Source organism: Lontra canadensis, unplaced genomic scaffold (genome assembly GCF_010015895.1).
Source record: "Lontra canadensis isolate GAN:19392208 unplaced genomic scaffold, GSC_riverotter_1.0 scaffold15, whole genome shotgun sequence".
Taxonomy (NCBI): Eukaryota; Metazoa; Chordata; class Mammalia; order Carnivora; family Mustelidae; genus Lontra; species Lontra canadensis.
The window spans coordinates 20,465,156-20,486,234 of record NW_022631009.1 but is presented as its reverse complement, the minus strand read 5'-3'; the positions used below and the strand labels follow the sequence as shown (position 1 = coordinate 20,486,234).

The following is a 21,079-nucleotide window of genomic DNA, read 5'->3' as shown; positions in this document are numbered from 1 at the left end:
GATCTTAACTATGGACTTGATTTTCCTTATCTGCACTATGAAACGGTTACATGATGTTTAAGATTATTTCCAATTCTAACATCCTTGTGGGATTCTTTTGGTTCTTTTGCTTGTTTTATAATGATACAGTGCCTTCATAGATTTGTCACCAACAAAAACTTAATCTTATATGTTATTATGGATTAGTTATAAGTAGAGATACTGATGTTCCTCCTTTTTTTCTTCTTCTAAAAATTTTTAATTGTGCTAAGATACACTAACATAAAATTTGCTGTGTTCACCATTTTTATGAGTGCAGTTTAGACTGATGTTCCTCATTTGACTAAACTTATTGAGTATAAATTAACATATAATTACAGGAGTATTAATGATTATATCTTTGTATAGGTTATTTTGTATATGACCTAGGCACTTGCTTGCCTCATTCCTAGTCCCAGCTCTGTATTATACATGCTGTTTATTTAGACATTTTCACATGTTAATGTGTTCTGGAAGGGTTGAAAGATAAAACTTGATTCCGATTAAATGATTAAAATCTAGGCCCTAAAATTCTGAGTTTTAAAATAGTAGTGTCCGTTTTCCAAGATATTTTATGAACCAAAATATAAAACAGAAAATGCTGGAGTTGTCATCAGATAAAACAGAACATCATACTTGAAGTCATCAAAGGATTATTCTTTCAGTGGAATTTTGAGCAACTGAATGTGTTTGGAATCAGAATTTCTGGAAAATTTATTTTGCAGCCAAACTTGGTATTTGCTAAGCCCATGTATTCTTTTACTTATGATAGACATATCTTGCATTTAGACATAAACAATATTCACTGTAACTTACTTGTTTTTCAGTGGGAAAAGTAACTTCCACATTTCATCTTAACGGATTATGTTATAGTACTTTATGTAGTCTTGTACAGTTTTTTAAAATGTGAACTTGGTTTGAGGGCCTTTTTCTGGAAAGATTAATATAAACTTAGTTCTTTGCAGTTTTTCTCTATCAGCTGATCTGCAAAGATCTTATCTATTATACTTCAAAAAGCTACATTTTATTCCAGAAGCACATGATTGGCAATGGCATGCAGTTAACAAAATAGAAATATTCTGGCCTAAAATTCACTAATAAAAGAGAGCATTGCCCTAGTTTTTGCCAAACTCCTTTTTATCACATTAAAGATCATGTTTCTGTTATATGGCGTTTTCTAGATGTTTCTTGTAATTTCTGAAGCTTTTTGAGTGGACTGTATAATAGAGTGGAGTCTTTATTTTCTATACCAAGCCTCTTGGTCTCCTTCTTCTGCTAATAATGTTTAGTGAACTCTTCCCACATTCCTTGATTTTGATGTGTCTTAGGTTCCATAAACTAGTTAAGCCAGACCACTTGAATTCTCTCTCTTAAGAAGTTACATATAGAATATGATCAGTGATACAATCATCATATTGCATGATATACTTGATGTCCTTATATCCAGTGAACTTCCTGGCCTATCTTCATGATTAAACAAGGGTAAGCATGTGAGACTAGACAGATCAATTACTAACCACCTTGTTTGTAAGAGTGATTATTTACATTTAATGCTTAAAATTTTGCAAGGTTCATATTTTTATTTATAGGCATTGAGAAGGTGACCACAATTGCATGGGGTAGTTTGTTAGAAGGAAGAAGTCTGGAATTTCAGTGTAGGCATTTTTTCATGTGTTCTCTTAGCAGATATTTATGGGAAAATGTGGATTTTTAACAGTCTGGAAAAGACAACTAAGGTGCACTTTTGAGGTTTTTAACTTAATGCCCTAAAGTGGGTATGTTTGGATTCCTACTATATATGATGACACCCCAAATATTTTCATAGTGTATTAAGAATTTATAGAATAAGAAAACTGTGATTTAGTCAATAGTTATATATTTGTTATCATGCAAATGGAATACTACACGTTTGATGGCCTCTATATATGTAAACAGTTATATCATAAATGCAAGTCTTTTTAAATAAAGATACCGTGAACATCTGAGTCCATGAGAGCTAATATATGGATCTGTTATAGAAGATAATCAGTGTATGTTCACTGATTTTATTTTTAGCAAACCTTCAGGTGATAATTAATATATTGCATCTTTAACTTTTTTTAAAGAATTTATTTATTTATTTGACAGACAGAGATCACAAGTAGGCAGAGAGGCAGGCAGAGAGAGAGAGAGGGAAGCAGACTCCCTGCCGAGCAGAGAGCCCGATGCGGGACTTGATCCCAGAACCCTGAGATCATGACCTGAGCCGAAGGCAGAGGCTTAACCCAGTGAGCCACCCAGGAGCTCACATTACATCTTTATATCAGAGCTGACACCTCCCCACCCCCCGTTACGGATAAGGAAACTAAAGTTATAGAGAGATTAAACAACTTGTCAAAGGTTCCACAGCTGGAGTTGAACCCATCTGGCTGACATGTCAGTTTTATTAATTACTAGGTTTTCTCTGTAGAATGAATGATTAACAACATGCACTAAACAATTATTTTAATTAATATCTGATGCTAATAAAAATAATTGTGTTTACTTATTTAATAATTAGTACCTAGTACATGCTAGACACTGTACTATGTACTGAGACTGTAAACAAAATAGGCAAAGTATCTGACATTACAGACCTTATATGCTCTAGTGAAAACTCTGTAAGGCTATTAGTATTTTAAAACCCTCTTGTTTCAAGTTTTTTAAGTGCTGGGATTATATCTTTTCTATCTGTACAACTGACTTTCAGTTTATGTGGGGTATTAAAGAATGCATGAATAAAAGAAAAAGTGAACGAAAATATAACCTGAAATGTTCCTTCATAATTGTTTTTATCTGAAGCTGTTTTCTGAAGAATAAAATTCATACAGAGAACATTGCATTCTTTAGAAATTTTACAAAATACAGCCATCACTAAAGTTTCAGTTTTAAAGAAGGAAAACGTTATTTGGGAATAGGAAATAAGAATGTTATTTAAAAGTACAGAAAATATATAACATTTTAAAGCACTTATAAAGTGTTCTATATGTGAGACAGTAGGCTAATTAAAGTGTTCAGATTAATGTATAAGTGAAACCTTAGTCTCCTCTTTTTATCTAAGTTGGGATTACAGTAACATAGCAAACAAGGTAGAAGAATCTAAGTTTACCAGACCTTACATATGGGAGATGGGTTGGGGGTACACAAAGACATACATCTTTTCAAATGGAATGTAAACTTGGAACTTTCAAAAAATGCATGACAGTCATTTCACTTATTAAAGTAAGAATACCAAATAATTTCTACTTTCATTGGTTTATTCTCAGTGTATCATACTTAGATATGTAGCCCTTGACCTAATAGGAATCAAAATAGAGGCGGTTCTATTTCAAGAATTTGTAATAATCCCTTCACTTTAACACATGAATGTGTTCAATATTGGCGAAAGAACACGTTGCTACCAAAACTGAAATAAGATCCTTGAAACAGAAAGGATGTTGCCATGGAAAAATGAAGTAACACTCAGTGCAGCTGTGATGCATTAATGAATAGGATATTTTTTTAAAAGATCATTTGTGTTTGGTGTGGCTCAGAGGGTCCCAACCAGATGGTTTCCATGAACATGATCTGACCCTCAGTTTGAGGACTTCTTACTGGCAGATTACTTCATTTTCTTTCCCTTGGATTGTCAGATCCTTACATTAATGCAAAATTTACTGCTACAGATTTATATTCACTTATATAAATCACTCAACATTTTACATTAAAACCACAATTTTAGACATACAGTTTTACAGTTATTTTAAAAGTGTAAAAAGATTTATGGGATAGCTATAGTATATATAATAGATGTAACATTATAATAAGTTTGAGCACTTTGGATTATGTGTATGTTTTGGTTCTTATCATTAAAGGACTCTCCATAACACATATTTTAGAAAGTTTATTTTTTGGAGTTGTGTGTATTAGGCTAAATTTGATGAAATAATTTATTTTTGAATTAGTAGAATTTTGGAATATATTGTGGTTTTGGAAATCTTGGCACAACTTAAATTTATTTCAGTGGATACACATGTATATATCTGTATGGTGTGGCTTATTATACTAATTACCTCACATTGTTGAAAACATTTTTTAACATGGCTTCAGTATCTACATGAAGTATTAAATACTGACTCTTTCTAGTTTGACACTAGAACCATAATTAATATGGGAGGATATGTTCTCAGTTACCATATTACCTTGTACATTGGAACATCAATAATTATATTAAATATTTTAAAAGTTAAATGTAATGCATCTGAGACAGTGTATATTTCTATTTCAAAATAAAAAATGTTGTAATCTTAATGAACTGCTTCACATATATACATTTAAATTAAGTTGCAAGATGAAATTCTAGAACTAAGAAATGATGTCATACTTGATGAACCAATGTATTTATTTTTGCAAAATTTTACTTATATTTTTCTTCACTGAATTCATCAGTGCATTCCATGCACAGAAATGTTGAAGTGAAGATGAGTAAGTTAGCTTATTTATAAGGTTGGCAAATTATTTATTGTATCGAGGAATTCCAGACCTGTTACATATCATGCTCTCACTAAGGACTATATTAACCCCAAGGGAAGATATATTACTGTATTCTTAGTTATCTTTTATAAAATACAGTCTCATCATTTGCTAGAATATTCAAGCATTTATCAAACAAATTTTAGATTTTATTACACCTTCAGATAATATCTTTGTATGCCATATATTTTATAGAAAATTAACAGATGATATTTTACATTTTCTTAAGAATAATTTAAGAATGCTAGGATAATTTGTGAACGAGGTTACAAAATATTACTTTGTAAGAACCAACCAAGACTGATAGACTTTACGTTGCTTTTGAACTAAGAACTCATGATGAATTTAATTTTTTTAATTGGGTTTTCTTAGTCCTATTTTTAACTCTCTAAGGGCATGGCAACCTAAGTCACCACACTGGGAATAAGAAAGCATAAAAATTGCACATGAAATCAAAATTTAAATATAATTTGAGGTATGAGAGTAGCAAGGAATAATGCTCTGATTTTTAAGTCCTCTCAATTTTCATTACCATGTATCTTTATATATAAAATGTGATACACACTTGAATGTTGAAGTACATGTATAATAAAAAAAGTATGTGATACATTTTAATGTTTGTCTAGAGATATCTGAACACTTAAACATTTTTTTCTTACATTTTAGTCTATAAAGTAAAAAAAAGCCAAATTCATATAGAAATAGCTCTGTGTGTGTGTGTGTGTGTGTGTGTGTATGTGTATGTATGGATGGATGGATGTTTTAAGTGAGTACAGTATAATGCTAGTTGGTTCTAAGGTCTTAGCTGGTGTTAACAAAATCTAATGAACTGCAAAAGAAGAAGGATTTTCTCACCTTTTTTTGCCAACAGATTTTCTAATTCAGTCATGTTTCTTGGAAAGAACTGTGGAAAGGCAGATATGTTTTCATCTCCTGTCACTGTGCCTTTTTGATCAAATTTATAGCAAGAAACAACATCTTTTTAAGTGTTTATTGTGTTCTTTAGTAAACATAACTTGTAAAGCCATAAGTATGGCCCATTTCTTTTTTTAGCTTGCCTGTTTATTCTTAAAGATACTGGGTATTTAAGGGTATGGTTACTCTCTTATTTAGTCCGTTCCCAATATTTTAATTTTGCTTTTTTTCTTCCTCTCTAGCTTGACGTGCAGTCTTGTTGTGTGTTTGTTCCAAATGATAGCCTGCCTTCCCCAAGTACAATTGTATCTGGTGACATTCCTGGAACAGTAAGAAGTTGGTACCATGGACAAACCAGCATGCCAGGAATGCTTGTCCTCTGTTTGCCTCAAATAAAGATTATTAGTGCTGGCCACAAGTATATGGAACCTCTGCAGGAGATTCCATTTGTCATTCCACGACCCATCCTCGAAGAAGGTACATTTAAAAATGAAATTCTTCCTATAATTGTTATGTTTTATAATAATATTTTTAGCTTTGTTTTTTCAATATGCCAATCCTTATGTAAATCAGTCTTCTCAATGAAAGATCCACATGAAAATGGATGAAGTGTTCTACAAAGTGGATCTAAAAAGAAAAGTGTACCAAGCATACGAACTAGGTGATGCCATTTATTGACATCCGCAACTTTTAATCATATTCATGTATGTATAAATGGAGACTACAAAAGATCATATGCAATACAGAATCATCACTAAAATGGCAAAGGAGAGACACATTGAGAAAGTTGGTTTTGGATGTTTTCATTAGGCTGAACTAAGAATAAGTAGATCTTCATTTAAACTACTTGATTTATTAAAAGAAATATATAATAAAATGAATATACTATTTACATCAAGCATAATGTATTTCTAGATTTCTCATTTGTTAAAGTGGATGATTGTGTGATGATTTGAAACATGACTCCTTAGAAAAACTTGATTTCTGATACTGCAGAGTTTTCGGTTGCAAATTTATACCCTTTTGAACTTTGACATATCCATCTCAAACAATATGTGAATCTGGAAAAGTTTTGAGTCACAAAGTAAATAATGTGAATCTATATATTAATAACAGGGTTCAAATTTTTTACAGTGCTAAACAGTTCTGCACCTTGTTCATATTATTAGGATGTAAGAATATGAATGCTGACATCATTCAGATTCTACACATACTATTATTGAAAAGTGGATTTAGTCCACACAGTATTTTTACTTTGACTTGAAGTTGATTTCTCTCTCCCTTTCTCTGTATTGGACTTTGCATTGAAATGTAGTTTTCTTAGTTTTATCAGAAGTGGGAATGATTTTGCTGCCAGAAATGAATGGTGATACTTAATAATATGAATACCATTATCATAAAATCAGAAAATTCTAACCATTAGAAGGAGCTTCTTTAGAGCTCTTCTTGTGTGATGTTTATCTTGATGCAAGGATTCTTTCTCTAGCATATTGGATATATCCATTCTTTGATATTTGCTTTTGGTTATTAGGAGTTCTTTATCATCTTTATTATCACAGCAGCTATTGTATATCCTATCAAGGATATGCTAGCCTCATAAAATGAGCCAGGGAGTGCTTTCCCCCTTCTTTTGTTTTAAGTCTGAAATAATTTTTGTAAGATTCAAATAGTTTGTCCCTTAAGTTTTTCTTCTTTTTTTAGAGATGGTGGGGTGGAGGTGGGGGCAAAGGAAGAGAGAGAGAATCTTAAAAGGTAAGGTAGGTAGAGGAAAAACCAGGATGCAGTACTATCATGGAAGACAAATGATTCGATCATTTTAAATATGGCAGAAGTGCTCAGTAAGACAAGGACTAAAAGATTTGTAAGGGATTTGACAATTTTAGGTGATTGATTCTCTTGTCACAGTATTTTCAGAGTGCTATTAATGCAGTTCAGATTATGGTGGTTTAAGGACTAAACAGAAAATGAAGAATTTTTTTATTCACATGTACTTGACATAAAATATTAGTTTCAGATGTATGATAGTGATTTGATGTTTTTTACATTAAAAGAGATCACTACTGTAAGTCTAGCTACCATCTGTCTCCATACAAAGTTACTACAATATTATTGATGATGCTGTACATTATGTCCCCATGACTATTTTACCACTGGAAGTTTGTACCTCTAATCCCCTTCACATATTTCACCCCTCTTCCTACTCTTCTCCTTTTAGTAATCACTAGTTTGTTTTCTGTGTTGAGTCTTGTTTTGTGTGTTCATTATTTTCTTTTTCAGATACCATATATAAGTGAAATCATATGATATTTGTCTTTCTTGGTGTGACTTACTTCACTTAGCATAATACCCTCTAGGTCCAACCACAATGTTGCAAATGACACAATATCCTTTTTAATGGCTGAGTAATATTCCATTGTATGTGTATATCACATTTTCTTTATCCATTCATCTATCGGAGAACACTTAGGTTTCTTATATACTTGGCTATTATAAATAATGCTGTGAATAACAAAGAGGTACATAGATCTCTTAGAATTAGCATTTTTATTTCCTTCAGATAAATATAGAAGCAGAATTGTTACATTCCGAAGAGTTTGGAAATTTGTGTTACTGTTTTCATTTTTTCTTAAGTTATTTTTTGCTGTCCTCTTTGATTTCTTCATTGACTCATTGGTTGTCTAATAGCATGTTGTATAGTCTCCATGTGTTTATGCTTTATCCATATTTTTTCTTGTAATTGATTTCTAGTTTCATACCTTTGTGGTTGGAAAAGATACTTGATGTGATTTCAGTCTTCTTGAATTTATTGCAACTTGCGTTGTAGCCTAACATGTGATCAGTCCTGGAGAATGTCTCATGTGCACTTGAAAAGGAGTGGTGCTTCTGCTTTAGGATAGAATATTTTGTATATTATCTCTTTAGTCCTTCTGATCCTTAAAGTCAATATTGCCTTGATGATTTTCTGTCTGGTCTATCTCTTTGTTGATATGAGTAGAGTATTAAAGTCTCCTACTATTATTATACAGCTACTTATTTCTGTCTTTACTTCTGTTAGTATTTGCTTTGAGTATTTAGGTGTTTCTATATTGGGTGCGTAAATGTTGATAAATGTTACATCCTCTTGTTGGATTGACTCTATCATGATTATATAATGCTCTCCTTTGTTTTAAAGTCTATTTTGTCTGACGTAAGTATTGCTAACCCAGCTTTCTTTTCATTACCATTTGCATGGAATATCCTTTTCCATCCTCTCACTTTTAGTCTGTGTGTGTCTTTAGATTTGAAGTGAGTCTCTTGTAGGCAACTTATATATGGGTTTTGTTTTTTTATTCATTCAGCCATTCTGTGTCTTTTGATTGGAGAGTTTAGTTCATTTACCTTTAAAGTAACTGTTCATAGGTTCCTGGCTGTTTTTGTATCTCCTCTCCATTCCTTTTCTTCCTCTCTTTGTCTCTTATGCTTTGTTTGTTTTCTATAGTGTGTTTTTTTTTTTAAGATTTTATTTATTTATTTGACAGAGAGAGGTCACAAGTAGGCAGAGAGGCAGGCAGAGAGAGGGGGAAGAAGGCTGCCTGCTGAGCAGAGAGCCCCATGTGGGCCTCGATCCCAGGACCCTGAGATCATGACCTGAGCCGAAGGCAGAGGCTTAACCGACTGAGCCACCCAGGTGCCCTTTCTTTAGTGTTATAGTTAGATTTACTTCTTTTTTTCTTTTGTGCATTTACTGTAAGTTTTCCTTTGTAAACCGTGAGGTTTACATAACCTTTTTATGTGTATAACAGTCTTTTTAAAGTTGATAGTAACTTAATTTTGAACATGTTCCAAAGCTTTATATTTTTACTTTCCCTCACCTTATGTTTCATATTTTTAATGATACATTTTACATCTTTTTATTTTGTGTATCCCTGAACTTAGTTATTATATTTTTACTTAATTTTGCTACTTTTGTCTTTTGCTCTTCCTACTTGGTTTGTAAGTGGTATGTCCACTACTTTTATCATTTATTTACCCCTTGAAGCAAGATTTTTACTTTTGTGTGTTTTCTTCTTATTAAATAGTACATTTTATTTTTAGTTTTGAGTAGTCTTTTTAACATTTCTTATAAGGCTGTTTAAGTAGTGATGAACTCCTTTAGCTTTTGCTTTTCTGGAAAATTCTTTTTTTTTTCCTTATTAATTTTTTTTTTCTTTTTTTTTCATTTTTTTTAAGATTTTATTTATTTATTTGACAGAGAGATCACAAGGAGGCAGAGAGGCAGGCAAAGAGAGAGGAGGAAGCAGACTCCCCGCTGAGGAGAGCGCCCAATGCGGGGCTCGATCCCAGGACCCTGAGATCATGACCTGAGCTGAAGGCAGAGGCTTTAACCCACTTAGCCACCCAGGCGCCCCTCCTTATTAATATTTTTTATTGAAGTATAGTTGACACATGATGTTACATTAGTTTCAGGTGTATGACGTGGTGATTTGACAAGTCTGTGCATTGTGCTGTGTTCACCTCAAATGTAGCTCCCATCCATTACCATACAATACTATTACAATACCACTGACTAAATTCCCCTATGCTGTACCTTTCTAATTTGAAATTATTTTTTTTTTCAGCATAACAGTATTCCTTGTTTTTTGCACTACACCCAGTGCTCCATGCAATCTGTGCCCTCTCTAATACCCACCACCTGGTTCCCCCAACCTCCCACCCCCCGCCGCTTCAAACCCCTCAGACTGTTTTTCAGAGTCCGTTGTCTCTCATGGTTCACTTCCCCTTCTAATTTTCCCCAACTCCCTTCTCCTCTCTAACTCCCCTTGTCCTCCATGCTATTTGTTATGCTCCACAAATAAGTGAAACCGTATGATAATTGACTCTCTCTGCTTGACTTATTTCACTCAGCATAATCTCTTCCAGTCCCGTCCATGTTGCTACAAAAGTTGGGTATTCATCCTTTCTGATGGAGACATAATACTCCATAGTGTATATGGAAAATTCTTAATCTCTCTGAATGATAACATCTGGATAGAGAATTCTTGGTTGGCCATTTTTTCCTTTTAGTGCTTTGAATATGTCATGCCACTCTTTTATGGCCTATAAAGTTTCTGCCAAAATATCTGCTAATTGCCTTATGGGGTTTTACCTGTATGTAATATGTTTCTTTTCTCTTGCCACTTTTAAGATTTCCTGTTTCTCTTTTTATCATTTTATTTTATTATTTATTTTTAAAAGATTTGTTTTTGAGAGAGAGGGAGTATGAGCAGGGAGAGAAAGAATATTTCCAGTCGAATATTCCAGTCGAATATTTCCTGCCGAGAGCAGAGCCAGATGTGGGGTTCCGTCATGTGACCCATAGATTGTGACCTGAGCTGAAATCAAGCATCCAACACCCAACTGACTGAGCCACACAGGTGTCCCTACCTTTTGCCTTTTTAATTAGAATATGTCTTGGGGTGTTTGTCTTTGAGCTTATTTGGGCCTCTCTGATATTCCTGGACCTGGATATCTGTTTCCTTCCCCCAGATTATAGTGTTTTTAGCCATTATTTCTTCAAATAATTTTCTTGACTTTTTTCTGTCTCCTCCTTCTGGGACCTGGGTAATGAGAATGTTACTTCTTTTGATGTTGTCCTAGAAGTCCCTTAAGATATCCTCACTTCTTTTAGTTCTTTTTTTAAAATTTTATTTTTATGATTTATCTTGTGTTTTCTGTTACTTTTTTTTTCCAGCTCACTGATCAGGCTTTGTTTCATCCATTCTGCTGTTGAATACCTCTAGTGTACTTAAAAGTTCAGTTTTAGTATCTCTTTTGTGTTTTCTTATTTTCTATCTCTGTGTTGACGCTACTGTTGTGTTCCTCCATTGCTTAGATAGGTGAGCATCTTTATGACCGTTATTTTGAACACTACCTGGTAGATTGTGTTTCTCCATTTCATTAAGATCTTTTTCTGCAGATTTTCCTTATTTTTTGGCTTGGAATATATTCCTCTGTCTACTCATTTTGCTTGTTTATCTGTATGTATTAGGTGAAATGGCTACTTCTCTCAGCCTTGAAGCAATAGTCTTGTATAGGAGCTGTTTTGTGTGGCCCAGAAGCACTATCTCCTGTGGCTGCCAGAGCTAGACATGCTGTGGGTATCCCTCCTGTAGACTGTTCATCCACTGGCTTTCGTAGGGCCGCTGCTGTTATGTGTGAAAGGTAGGGCTCTGGGTACTCACCTGGCCTTTTGTATCTTGGCTACTGCATGGGGAGAGTGGGCTTCCAGCTTTTGCCTATCTTGGTTGTGGCTTGCTTTCTTGGTGGATTGGGCATGGCTTGGGGCATTTATCTGGCTTTTTTACACCTTGGGTGCCACATGGGAGTGGACCGGGCAGGAGGCTTACCTGGTCTGTTCATGGTAAGTGTAGGCAGACCATCCCCACCCACACCAAAGCACATTCTAAAAAAAAATGGTAAAAGGTAGGGCTGCCTGTGTGGTTCAGTCTCTTAGTCTTTTCATACTTAATTTTAGCTCAGGTCACGATCTCAGGGTTGAGAGATCGAGCCCCGTATCTGATTCCAGCAGACTAAAACGGGTCCACCTAAAATGGTACCTTTTGGCTTATTCACCAACAAGGTAGGATGAGATTGCAAAAATGGCTGTTGACAACAGCCTTTCTATTCACTGTTAAAATCCTTCCAGATTCCTTTTTTAAATCTCTTAAATTTATTTATTTATCTATTTATTTATTTATTTCCTTGCAGATTTCTGTCTCTCTGGTAGCCACTTTAACATTAGTAAATGGGTCTTCCTCTCTTATGGTCTAAGTGCTTTTTATTTCTTGCTTTTGTAATGGATCACAGGGCAAATAGGTTTGGGGGCAAGTGCTTTGAGAACAGAACTTTATTTCCTAACATACTATGATTTACCTGGTCTTAATCATTGTTGATATTAAAAACTATACATTTTAGACCTTGTCTTTACTGTGCCTGCCCCTAAGGTCAGGATTACTGATGTGGGGCACAGTCTCTTAACTTTTCCAGGGAGTGTTCTATTTGTAGGACCTCTCCCACTTGTGCTTCATCTGGGGTGGTTTTCGGGCAAGGCCATGTCTGCCTCTTCCACTCTTCTACATGTCTCTCTTTTGACTTTTGTGTGAATGTGCTGCTCATCTAGGTCTCAGGTCCTTTTTAGAGGAAAACGATGCCATATGTAGTTTTAAGTTACTGTTTCTACAGAAGGAGGTGAGTTCAGGGTCTTCCTATTTCACCATCTTGTACTCTCTCATGAAAAATTGGTAGGACAAGTCTACAGTAGGTTTGTTGTTGTTGTTGTTTTGTTTTGTTTTGGTTGGGTTTGTTTTTTTGCTTTGTTTTTTTAAGGTATTTGAAAAAGACAGGAGAGAGCAGGTGGTATCTAGATGTATATATGCCTCAATATTCTTAGGTTGCAAGGAACAGAAATCTAGTCAGGATAATTTAAACAAAAATGGAACTTAATGACTCATTCTTTTTATATTCTATTATAGAAAGCAACTTGGAGTTTTAGTTAAAATTTTGAGATTAATCCCACCATTTGACTCTGGTTATGAACACCATATTTTCTTTTTAAAAATTTTTTAAATTTATTTATTGACAGACATTTTGATGGAAATACTTTACTATATTACAGTGTTTGTGTTGTTGTGGATCATACCATCCTGTGATTTAGAAAGGAAATTCATATGCGGTACTTCTTTAGAGAAAAGTAGGGCCACTCTTCCCATTGCTAGCTACCACCCAACCCCAGCTTTAGTATCATCTTCTGTGTTCTTTGAACAAAGGACATCTCTGTCCTACTGCAGGGCTTTAGCAGATACTCCATAGGTGACAACCTCCTTCTTGATCTCTTTTCTAGCCTTTTTTTTTCATTTTTCAGGCGTCCGTGTACTTCACTTGCCAGGTCCTTCTGTTCTGTGCTCTTACTGCTTTTGACTCATCACTCTTAATACTCCTTTCCCAATTTTAGTTATTTTTATTCAGACCCCGATTTACCTACTCTGGTAAAAAGGGCAAGAATCATATCTGTCTTGTTCATGGTGTTATTCCTATCACGTAGCACAATGAATGGCACAAAATAGGGCTCACTAATTGTAGAGTATGCTGTTCAGTACGTAGTTTTTGGTTACTCTAAGGAGCAAAAAAAACCTTTAAAAATGAAAAGGGCAACTTCTGACTTGTCTTCAAGTTCATAAATAATTGAAAAAGAATTCTTTGTCATTATGATTTGAAAAAAAGTAAAAAAAAAAACAATTACAGAATGATCAAGGGGTGAACAAGAAGGGTTCTCATAGATTTCAGGCTTACTCTGTACTGAATTTAAGGTTCAAAATGAGGAACCATTTGTTGAGCTGTCATCTGATTTCAATTGCCATGGAAAGGGAGAGATGATCTCTAATATAGTCAGATCCAATCTATATAGGGTATTTGGGTCAAAATCAACATCTTGAGTTTCATTAGCAGGCATTTGCAGTGAGGCTTGCAGATGTAATTTGCTACATCCAGCTCACACCTCTGAGCAGATGGGTCTCTACATTGTGCCTAGTAGAGGTTTGTTTTTTCTTCTTTGAAAGAGTTGCCTGCAACTTTAATAAAATATTTTGACAGAAATGGAATATTGAGATCATTTATAAATTAAAACTTTGCTCTTGTTGGATTTAGTGAACTTACATAGAAACTGATGTTAAAATTGTTGAGCATCTGTGAAAAACAGAAAGGTTATTTTTCCATGTAATTTTTTTTCATCTTACTGGTTTATATTTATTTGTTCCATTTTTGAATTTTTTAATATCTTACTTTGATAACTATAATTTCCACTTGTTCTGAAAGATGATGCTGTACTATTATAATAGTTTTCTTTTTCCAGTTTTACTCAGTGTCTGTGAGTTTAGTTTTTAATCCATATGTAAATGAGATACCTTGGGGAATGGAAGAAGCTCAGAAAAGAGCTTAAGATTTGTTCTTGATGTTGCTCCTGTTGAATAAATCTCTTTGAGGCCATCATATGTGTATTACAAATGAAGTTAAGCTGTTGAAATGCCTAAATGTAGTTAATATAATTGTTATATACATTATTATGTTTTCATAATAGCTCACATCCATCCTGCTACCTCATATGTTCAGCTATGGGTTCTGTGACTTAAAGGCTTGAAAATGAACCTTACTTTATTTATTCCCTGTCAATCAGTTTTGTATTTCCCAACAACCCTCCTCCCCGCTATGTGCGCACACAAACACGCACACACATGCACACAAACTTAATTTAAAAACAAAACCAATATGGCAGATCCAGTGTGTCATATTTTTCCTTTAAAATAAAATATATAATTTATATTGCCTAGAGATCATAAAAATGTGTTTTTTAAATGATACCAGGGTAACATATTCTCATTAAAGGAATTTTTTTTAAATGGGGATATAAGTGGCATGTAGCATTGGTTAATTTAGGGTATAGAACATGTTGATTTGCTGCTACCTTTATATATTGCAGTATGATTACCATCGGGGTATCAGCTAACACTTCTGTAGGTCACATAATTATCATTTCTCTTTTATGGTGAAAACTTTTAATACCTAAAACAGCTTTGAAGTATATAATACAATATTATTGACCATAATTGGGGAGTCATGCATTAGGCCTCCTTCTTCATTTTCTTGTTGTAAGTTTGTAACCTTTAATAGAATATCCCCAATTTCCCCACCCCCCAGGCCCTAATAACCACCATTCTACTCTATGTTTCTGTGAATTCACCTTCTTTAGACTGCATATGCAAGTGATATTGAGTATTTGTCTTCCTCTCTCCGTCTTAGCTCACTTAGCATAATGTCCTCATTAAAGGAAATTTTTAAAGTAAGAATATACATGGGGCGCCTGGGTGGCTCAGTCGTTAAGTGTCTGCCTTCGGTTCAGGTCATGATCCCAGAGGCCTGGGATTGAGCCCTGCATCGGGCTCCCTGCTTGGCAGGAAGCCTGCTTCTCCTTCTTCTACTCCCCCTGCTTGTATTCCCTCTCTCGCTGTGTATCTCTCTGTCAAATAAATAAATAAAACCTTAAAAAAATAAATAAAGTAAGTAAAAATATACAGATGAAAAGAAAAATTACTTTGGTGATAATTACTATTAACAGTTTAATTTGTATTTCTTCCCAGTGTTTATTCTTTCTGTTTTGTGTGATAAATATATACAGACATATACACATAAAATTTTCATTATGTAAACTGATTGTATTCATAATGTACAATTAGGATAATCCCTGACAAAATTTTCAGCACTGGTTTTTTTTTTTCTTACTATATTATCATGCACATTTCACATGGGCTTACCATATTTTGAATCCATTTCCATCTAAAAGTAAGAGGATTTTAAAGAATCTGCCTTAACTTTTTCTTAGTGTTTAGTGAATGTGGACTTGCTCCTTTCTGTAAATTGTATTTTCTTGGGTTGCAAGGAAGAAGGAAAGTCCAGTTATCTTTGGAAATGGAGGTTCAGTGATCTCTGATGGCCAACAGGAGAATATCAGAAGCGATCTTTAGTGGCCAAAGTATGCCAGACAGAGAGTGGGATGTAAATGAGGACGTAACGGTAGTCCTGCGTACCCACTGACACGTTGGGCTGGGCTTTTTTCTTCTCTACTACTGTCCTTACATCTTTAAATACCTTTTTTGAAGTATAATTTACATTCATGACATTTACTCATTTTACGAGAACAGTTCAATGATTTTTAGTAAATTTATAAAGTTAGGCAACCATCACCACAACACGGTTTTAGAACATTTCTGTCACCTCAGAGTTCCTTTATGTCCATTTTGCAATTTATTTCTGTTCCACATGCTCCAGCCCTAAGCACCACTGATCTCTCTCTTTATAAATTTGCCTTTTCTGGACATTTAATATAATGGAATCATACAACATGTGGTCTTTTTCATCTTTCTTAGTACCTTATATACTTATGTATCAGTGTATTCAGGGTACATTGGGTTTTTTCGTTTAGGATAATATTTTTTAAAGTTCATGATGTAGCATGTGTCAGTAGTTTATATTGCTGAGTAACATTTATTCTACAATCATACCACACTTTGTTTATTAATTCAGCAGTTGATATTAAATTACATTGTTACCAGTTTTTGACTATTTGGATTAATGCTGCTGTGAACATTTGGGTGCGTGGTATATGGACAGATGTTATATCCATTATGGATAGAGTCTTTGGAGTGGGATTACTGGATTTTATGGTAAGTTTTTTTTGAACATTTCGGATAATGGCCAAATATTTTAGAAGCGATTGTACCATTTTTACATTCCACTATCAACATGTTAGGTTTTACTTTCAATATATCTTTGCCAGCACTTGGTATTTTTGCCATTCTAAGAGAGTATGTGGTACTTTACTGGGGAGTCCCTTTGCGTTTCTGTAATGACTAATGATACTGACTGTTTTTTTCATGTACTTAATGTATTTGCTTAGGGAAATGTATATTTAAATCATTTGTCCATTTTTCAGTTATTTTATTTTTGAGTTGTTCTAGATGTGTATTCTTTTTCAGATATATTATTTGCTAATATTTTCTGTAGATTGGGGCTTTTATTTGCATTTTCCTTTTTTAAAGTTTTTATTTAAATTCCAGTTAGTTAACATACTGTGTGCTCTTAGTTTCAGGTTCAGCACTTCCATGCAGTGCCCAGTGTTCCTTACAGCAAGTGTACTCCTTAACCCCATCACCTCTTTCACCCATCCACCCGACCCACCTCCCCTCTGATAACTGTTAGTTTGTTCTCTGTAGTTAAGAGTCTGTTTCTTGGTTTGCCTCTCTTTTTTTCCCCTATACTCCTTTGTTTTGTTTCTTAAATTCCACATATGAGTGAAATCATATGGTATTTGTCTTTCTGATGGACTTATTTTGCTTAGCATAGTATTCTTTAGCTCCTTTTATGTCATTGCATATGGCGAGATTTCATTTTTTTATGACAGTAATATTCCATTTTGTATATATACCACATCTTCTTTATCCATTCATCAGTTGGTCGATACTTGTGCTGTTTCCATAGTTTGCATTTGCATTTTCTTAATAGTAAATTTTGAAACAGATTTTAGAATTTGATAAAATCCTCTTTTATCAATTTTATTAACTGCTTTTAGTATCTTAGTTTTAGCCTTTGAGTTTGGTATGTGGTCATTTTGATGTATTTTTTGTATGTGGCATGAAGTAAGAGTTAAGAGTCTTAAGTTCATTTTATTGTATGTGGATATTTAATTTTCCCAGCATTATTTGTTCCAAATACCATCCTTATGGAATTATCTTGGCACCTTTGCTAAAAAATCAACCATAAGTCTGAGGTTTTTTGTTTATTTTCCCCTGGACTCTCAATTCTATTCCATTATTCTCTATGCTATCTTTGTCCTTGTAGCACATGATGTTGATTACTGTGGTGTGTTATATTGTCTTTAAAATTATGTGATATAAGTCATCCAACTGTCTTTTTTCCTTAGAAATTATTTTGTCTATTTTAGGTTCTTTACATCCTTATGCAAATTTAAGCATTAGTTTATGGGTTTCTACAAAAAGCCTGCAAAACTTTGATAGGAATTGCATTTAATTTATAAATAAAATGTCATGATATTTGCCATCATGAGACTATTTATTTAAACCTTCAGCCTGTGGTCATAGAATGTTTCTCCTTTTATTCCTTCGATTTTATTCAGTAGTATTTTGCAAATGTCAGTGTCTTACCTGCCTCGCATATCCTTAATTACATTTTTAAAATGCATTTTACTTATTTGAACTTGCTGTGAATGGAATTATGTTCTTATTGTCATATAAAAATATAATTCTGTATGTTTCCCTCATATCCTGGGATCTCACCGAACTTGTTTATTCTAGTTGCTTTTAGTGTGGATTCTCTGAAAATTTCTATATACCTTTCTAGTTTCTATGAACTATGCCATCTGTGAATAAAGACTTTCAATTCTTCCTTTCCAATCTGGATGTTATTAATTTTTGTTTTTAGTTTAGTACACTGGCTAAATCTCTAGTACAGTGCTGCATAGAACAATGAGCGCACATGTCCTTGCCTTGTTCTCGAATCTAGAAAGAAAGCCTTTAGACTGTCACCACTCAGTATTATGGTAGCTGTGGACTTTTCATAGATGTCTGCATCAGGTTAAGAAAGATACATTTTTTTCTCAATTTATTGAGACTTTTTACCATGAAATTATTTGGATTTTTTCAGATGCTCTTATGATCCATTGAGATACTGGTTGTGTGTGTGTGTTTCACTTTATACTATTAATGTGGTGTATAGCTTAATTTTACATAATTAAGTGATTAAATGATTAAACTAATCTTGGATTTGGGAGGTGTATCTTGCTTTCTTATGGAGTATCATTGCTTTATATGGTGCTGGGAAGTTTGCCTTTTGCCTTTTTTTCTTACGATTTTACTAGTTCTTGAAAGAAAGAGTGTGTGAGCCAGAGGTGGGGGAGGGAGAGAGGGGGAAGAGAGAGAAAGAGAATCTTAAGTAGACTCCACCCAGAGCCAGACAGGGAGCTCAGTCTCATGACCCCAAGATCGTAACTTGAGCTGAAACCAAGAGTCAGACACTTAACCACCTGAGCCACCATGTGCCCCATGCTTTTTTTTTTCTATTAATTTTTGTATATATATTTATGACAGATTTTACTCTATAGTTTTCTGGCAGATAAGTTCTCCTTATCTAGTTTTCATAACAGGATAATTCTGGCCTTATAGAATAACTTGGGAAGTCTTTCCACCTCCTCTGTTACTGAAAGTGTGTGGAGGAATGGCATTATTTTGTTAATGTTTGATAGAGTTTATTCTTGAAGTCACAGGGAATGGGTGGGCTGCTTTTTTTATAAAAAGTTTTTAAATTAGTAATTCAGTCACTTTGTTTTTAGGTCTATTCAGATTTTCTATTCCTCTTCTAGTCAGTGTTAATAAATTCTAGTCAGTGTTAATAAATTGTGTCTAGAAAGTTTTCCATTTATCTAAGTTCTCTTAATTGTTGGCGTTTACAGAGCTCATAATACTGTCTTTTATCCTTCTTAATTTTATTAGGGTTGGTAGTCATATTCCTTCTGTAGTTATTGATTTTGGTAATTTGTGGATTATCTTTTTTTGAAGTTAAAAAAATCTTTTTTTGATCTATTCTTAGGATCAACTTTTAGTTTTATTGATTTTTTTTCTGTTGTGTTTCATTCATTTCTGCTATAATCTTAATTTTTTTCTGCTTGCTTTCTGTTTGGTTTTCTTTTTTTCTGATTTCTTAAGGGGAAAACTTAGGTGTTTTTTTTTTAATTTTTATAGGTGTTTTTTTTTTAAACTTGGTTATTGATGTAACAGTTTATTATTTTATGATATAGACATTAAATGCCTATAAATTTTTCTTTAAGCACTCCTTTAACTGCATTTCAGAAATTCACAAATATTTTTGTTCTTATTTACTTTACAGTATTTTGTAATTTTCCTTATGTTTTCTTCTCTGGCCCTTGTGTTATTTAGAAACACTGGGTTGTTTAACTTCCAAATACTTGAAAATTTCATGGATTTCTTTTTGTTGCTGTTTTCTGATTTAATTTCACTATAGTCTAGAACATAGATTTAATAATTTAATCCCTTTAAATTTATTAACCTTTGTGTTATGGTCTATCAATCATATGGTCTGTTTGAGAGACTGTTCCATATGTGCTTCAGTGGTTTTTCTGTGGTGTGTCAGTAAGGTTGAATGGGCTGATACTGTTGTATACTAATCTACAGACACAGTGACTTCCTATCTATTTATTTTATCAATTATTGAGAGTGGAGTATTGAAATATTCAAGTTTTACTGTTTAGTTGCTTATTCTTTAAATCCTATCAGTTTCTGCTTCTTGTATTTTGAAGCTCTGTGGTTAGATGCATATGCATATGTAATTAATTGGTAACAGCTTCCTAAAGTATTGACCCCATTATCACTATTAAGTGTCTCTTTTTCTCTCTGTAATACTCACTTTTAAAAAAAGATTTTATTATTTATTTGAGAGAGAGAGAGCATGAGTAGGGAGAAGGGAGGAAGAGGGAGAGAGAGGATCTTAAGCAGACTCCCTACTGAGCATGGAGCCCAACATGGAGCTGGATTCCAGGACCCTGAGATCATGACCTGAGCCAAAATCAAGAGTCCGATGCCTCACTGACTGTGCCAAGCAGATACAATATATACGCCTTCCTGCTTGTCCCCCATCTCTTTCTAAATAAAGAAATAAATATTTAAATTGGTCATTTGCTAATTATTATCTCTTTCTTTTGTATATTTTGTACCTCTGATCCTCTTTTACTACCTTCTATATTTTAAATGTGTATTCTAGTGTACCATTCTTTTTTCTCCAATACTTACACAATGTACTTTTTCAATGGTGACTATATAGGGATTGTATTATTATGCATCTGAATTTATCACATTCTAACTTAGATATATTTTAACTTAATTTTTATGAATTATAGAAAATTTGTTCAACATATTTTATTCTCTACCTCATTCTGTTCATATAGATTACATCTCCATGAATAATTACCCAACCATAGTCTTATTACTCTCTGCCTTTTAAAGAACTTAAGAGAAATGGG

The 21,079-nt window shown here is 33.7% G+C and overlaps 1 protein-coding gene across 8 annotated transcripts in view; it reads left to right on the top strand.

Annotated features, from left to right (window-relative positions):
• The window catches only part of VPS13B (vacuolar protein sorting 13 homolog B), a 746,538-nt gene that overhangs the window by 358,593 nt on the left and 366,866 nt on the right, over positions 1-21,079 (top strand). For all 8 annotated transcript variants that reach the window (XR_004382801.1, XM_032858607.1, XM_032858609.1 and 5 more), the window contains exon 23: positions 5,706-5,940. Coding sequence is in view for 7 of the 8 variants with exons in the window: in XM_032858607.1 (XP_032714498.1) it covers positions 5,706-5,940 (235 nt within the window). In the remaining variant the exon portion in view is untranslated. The remainder of the gene's footprint in view (positions 1-5,705; positions 5,941-21,079) is intronic.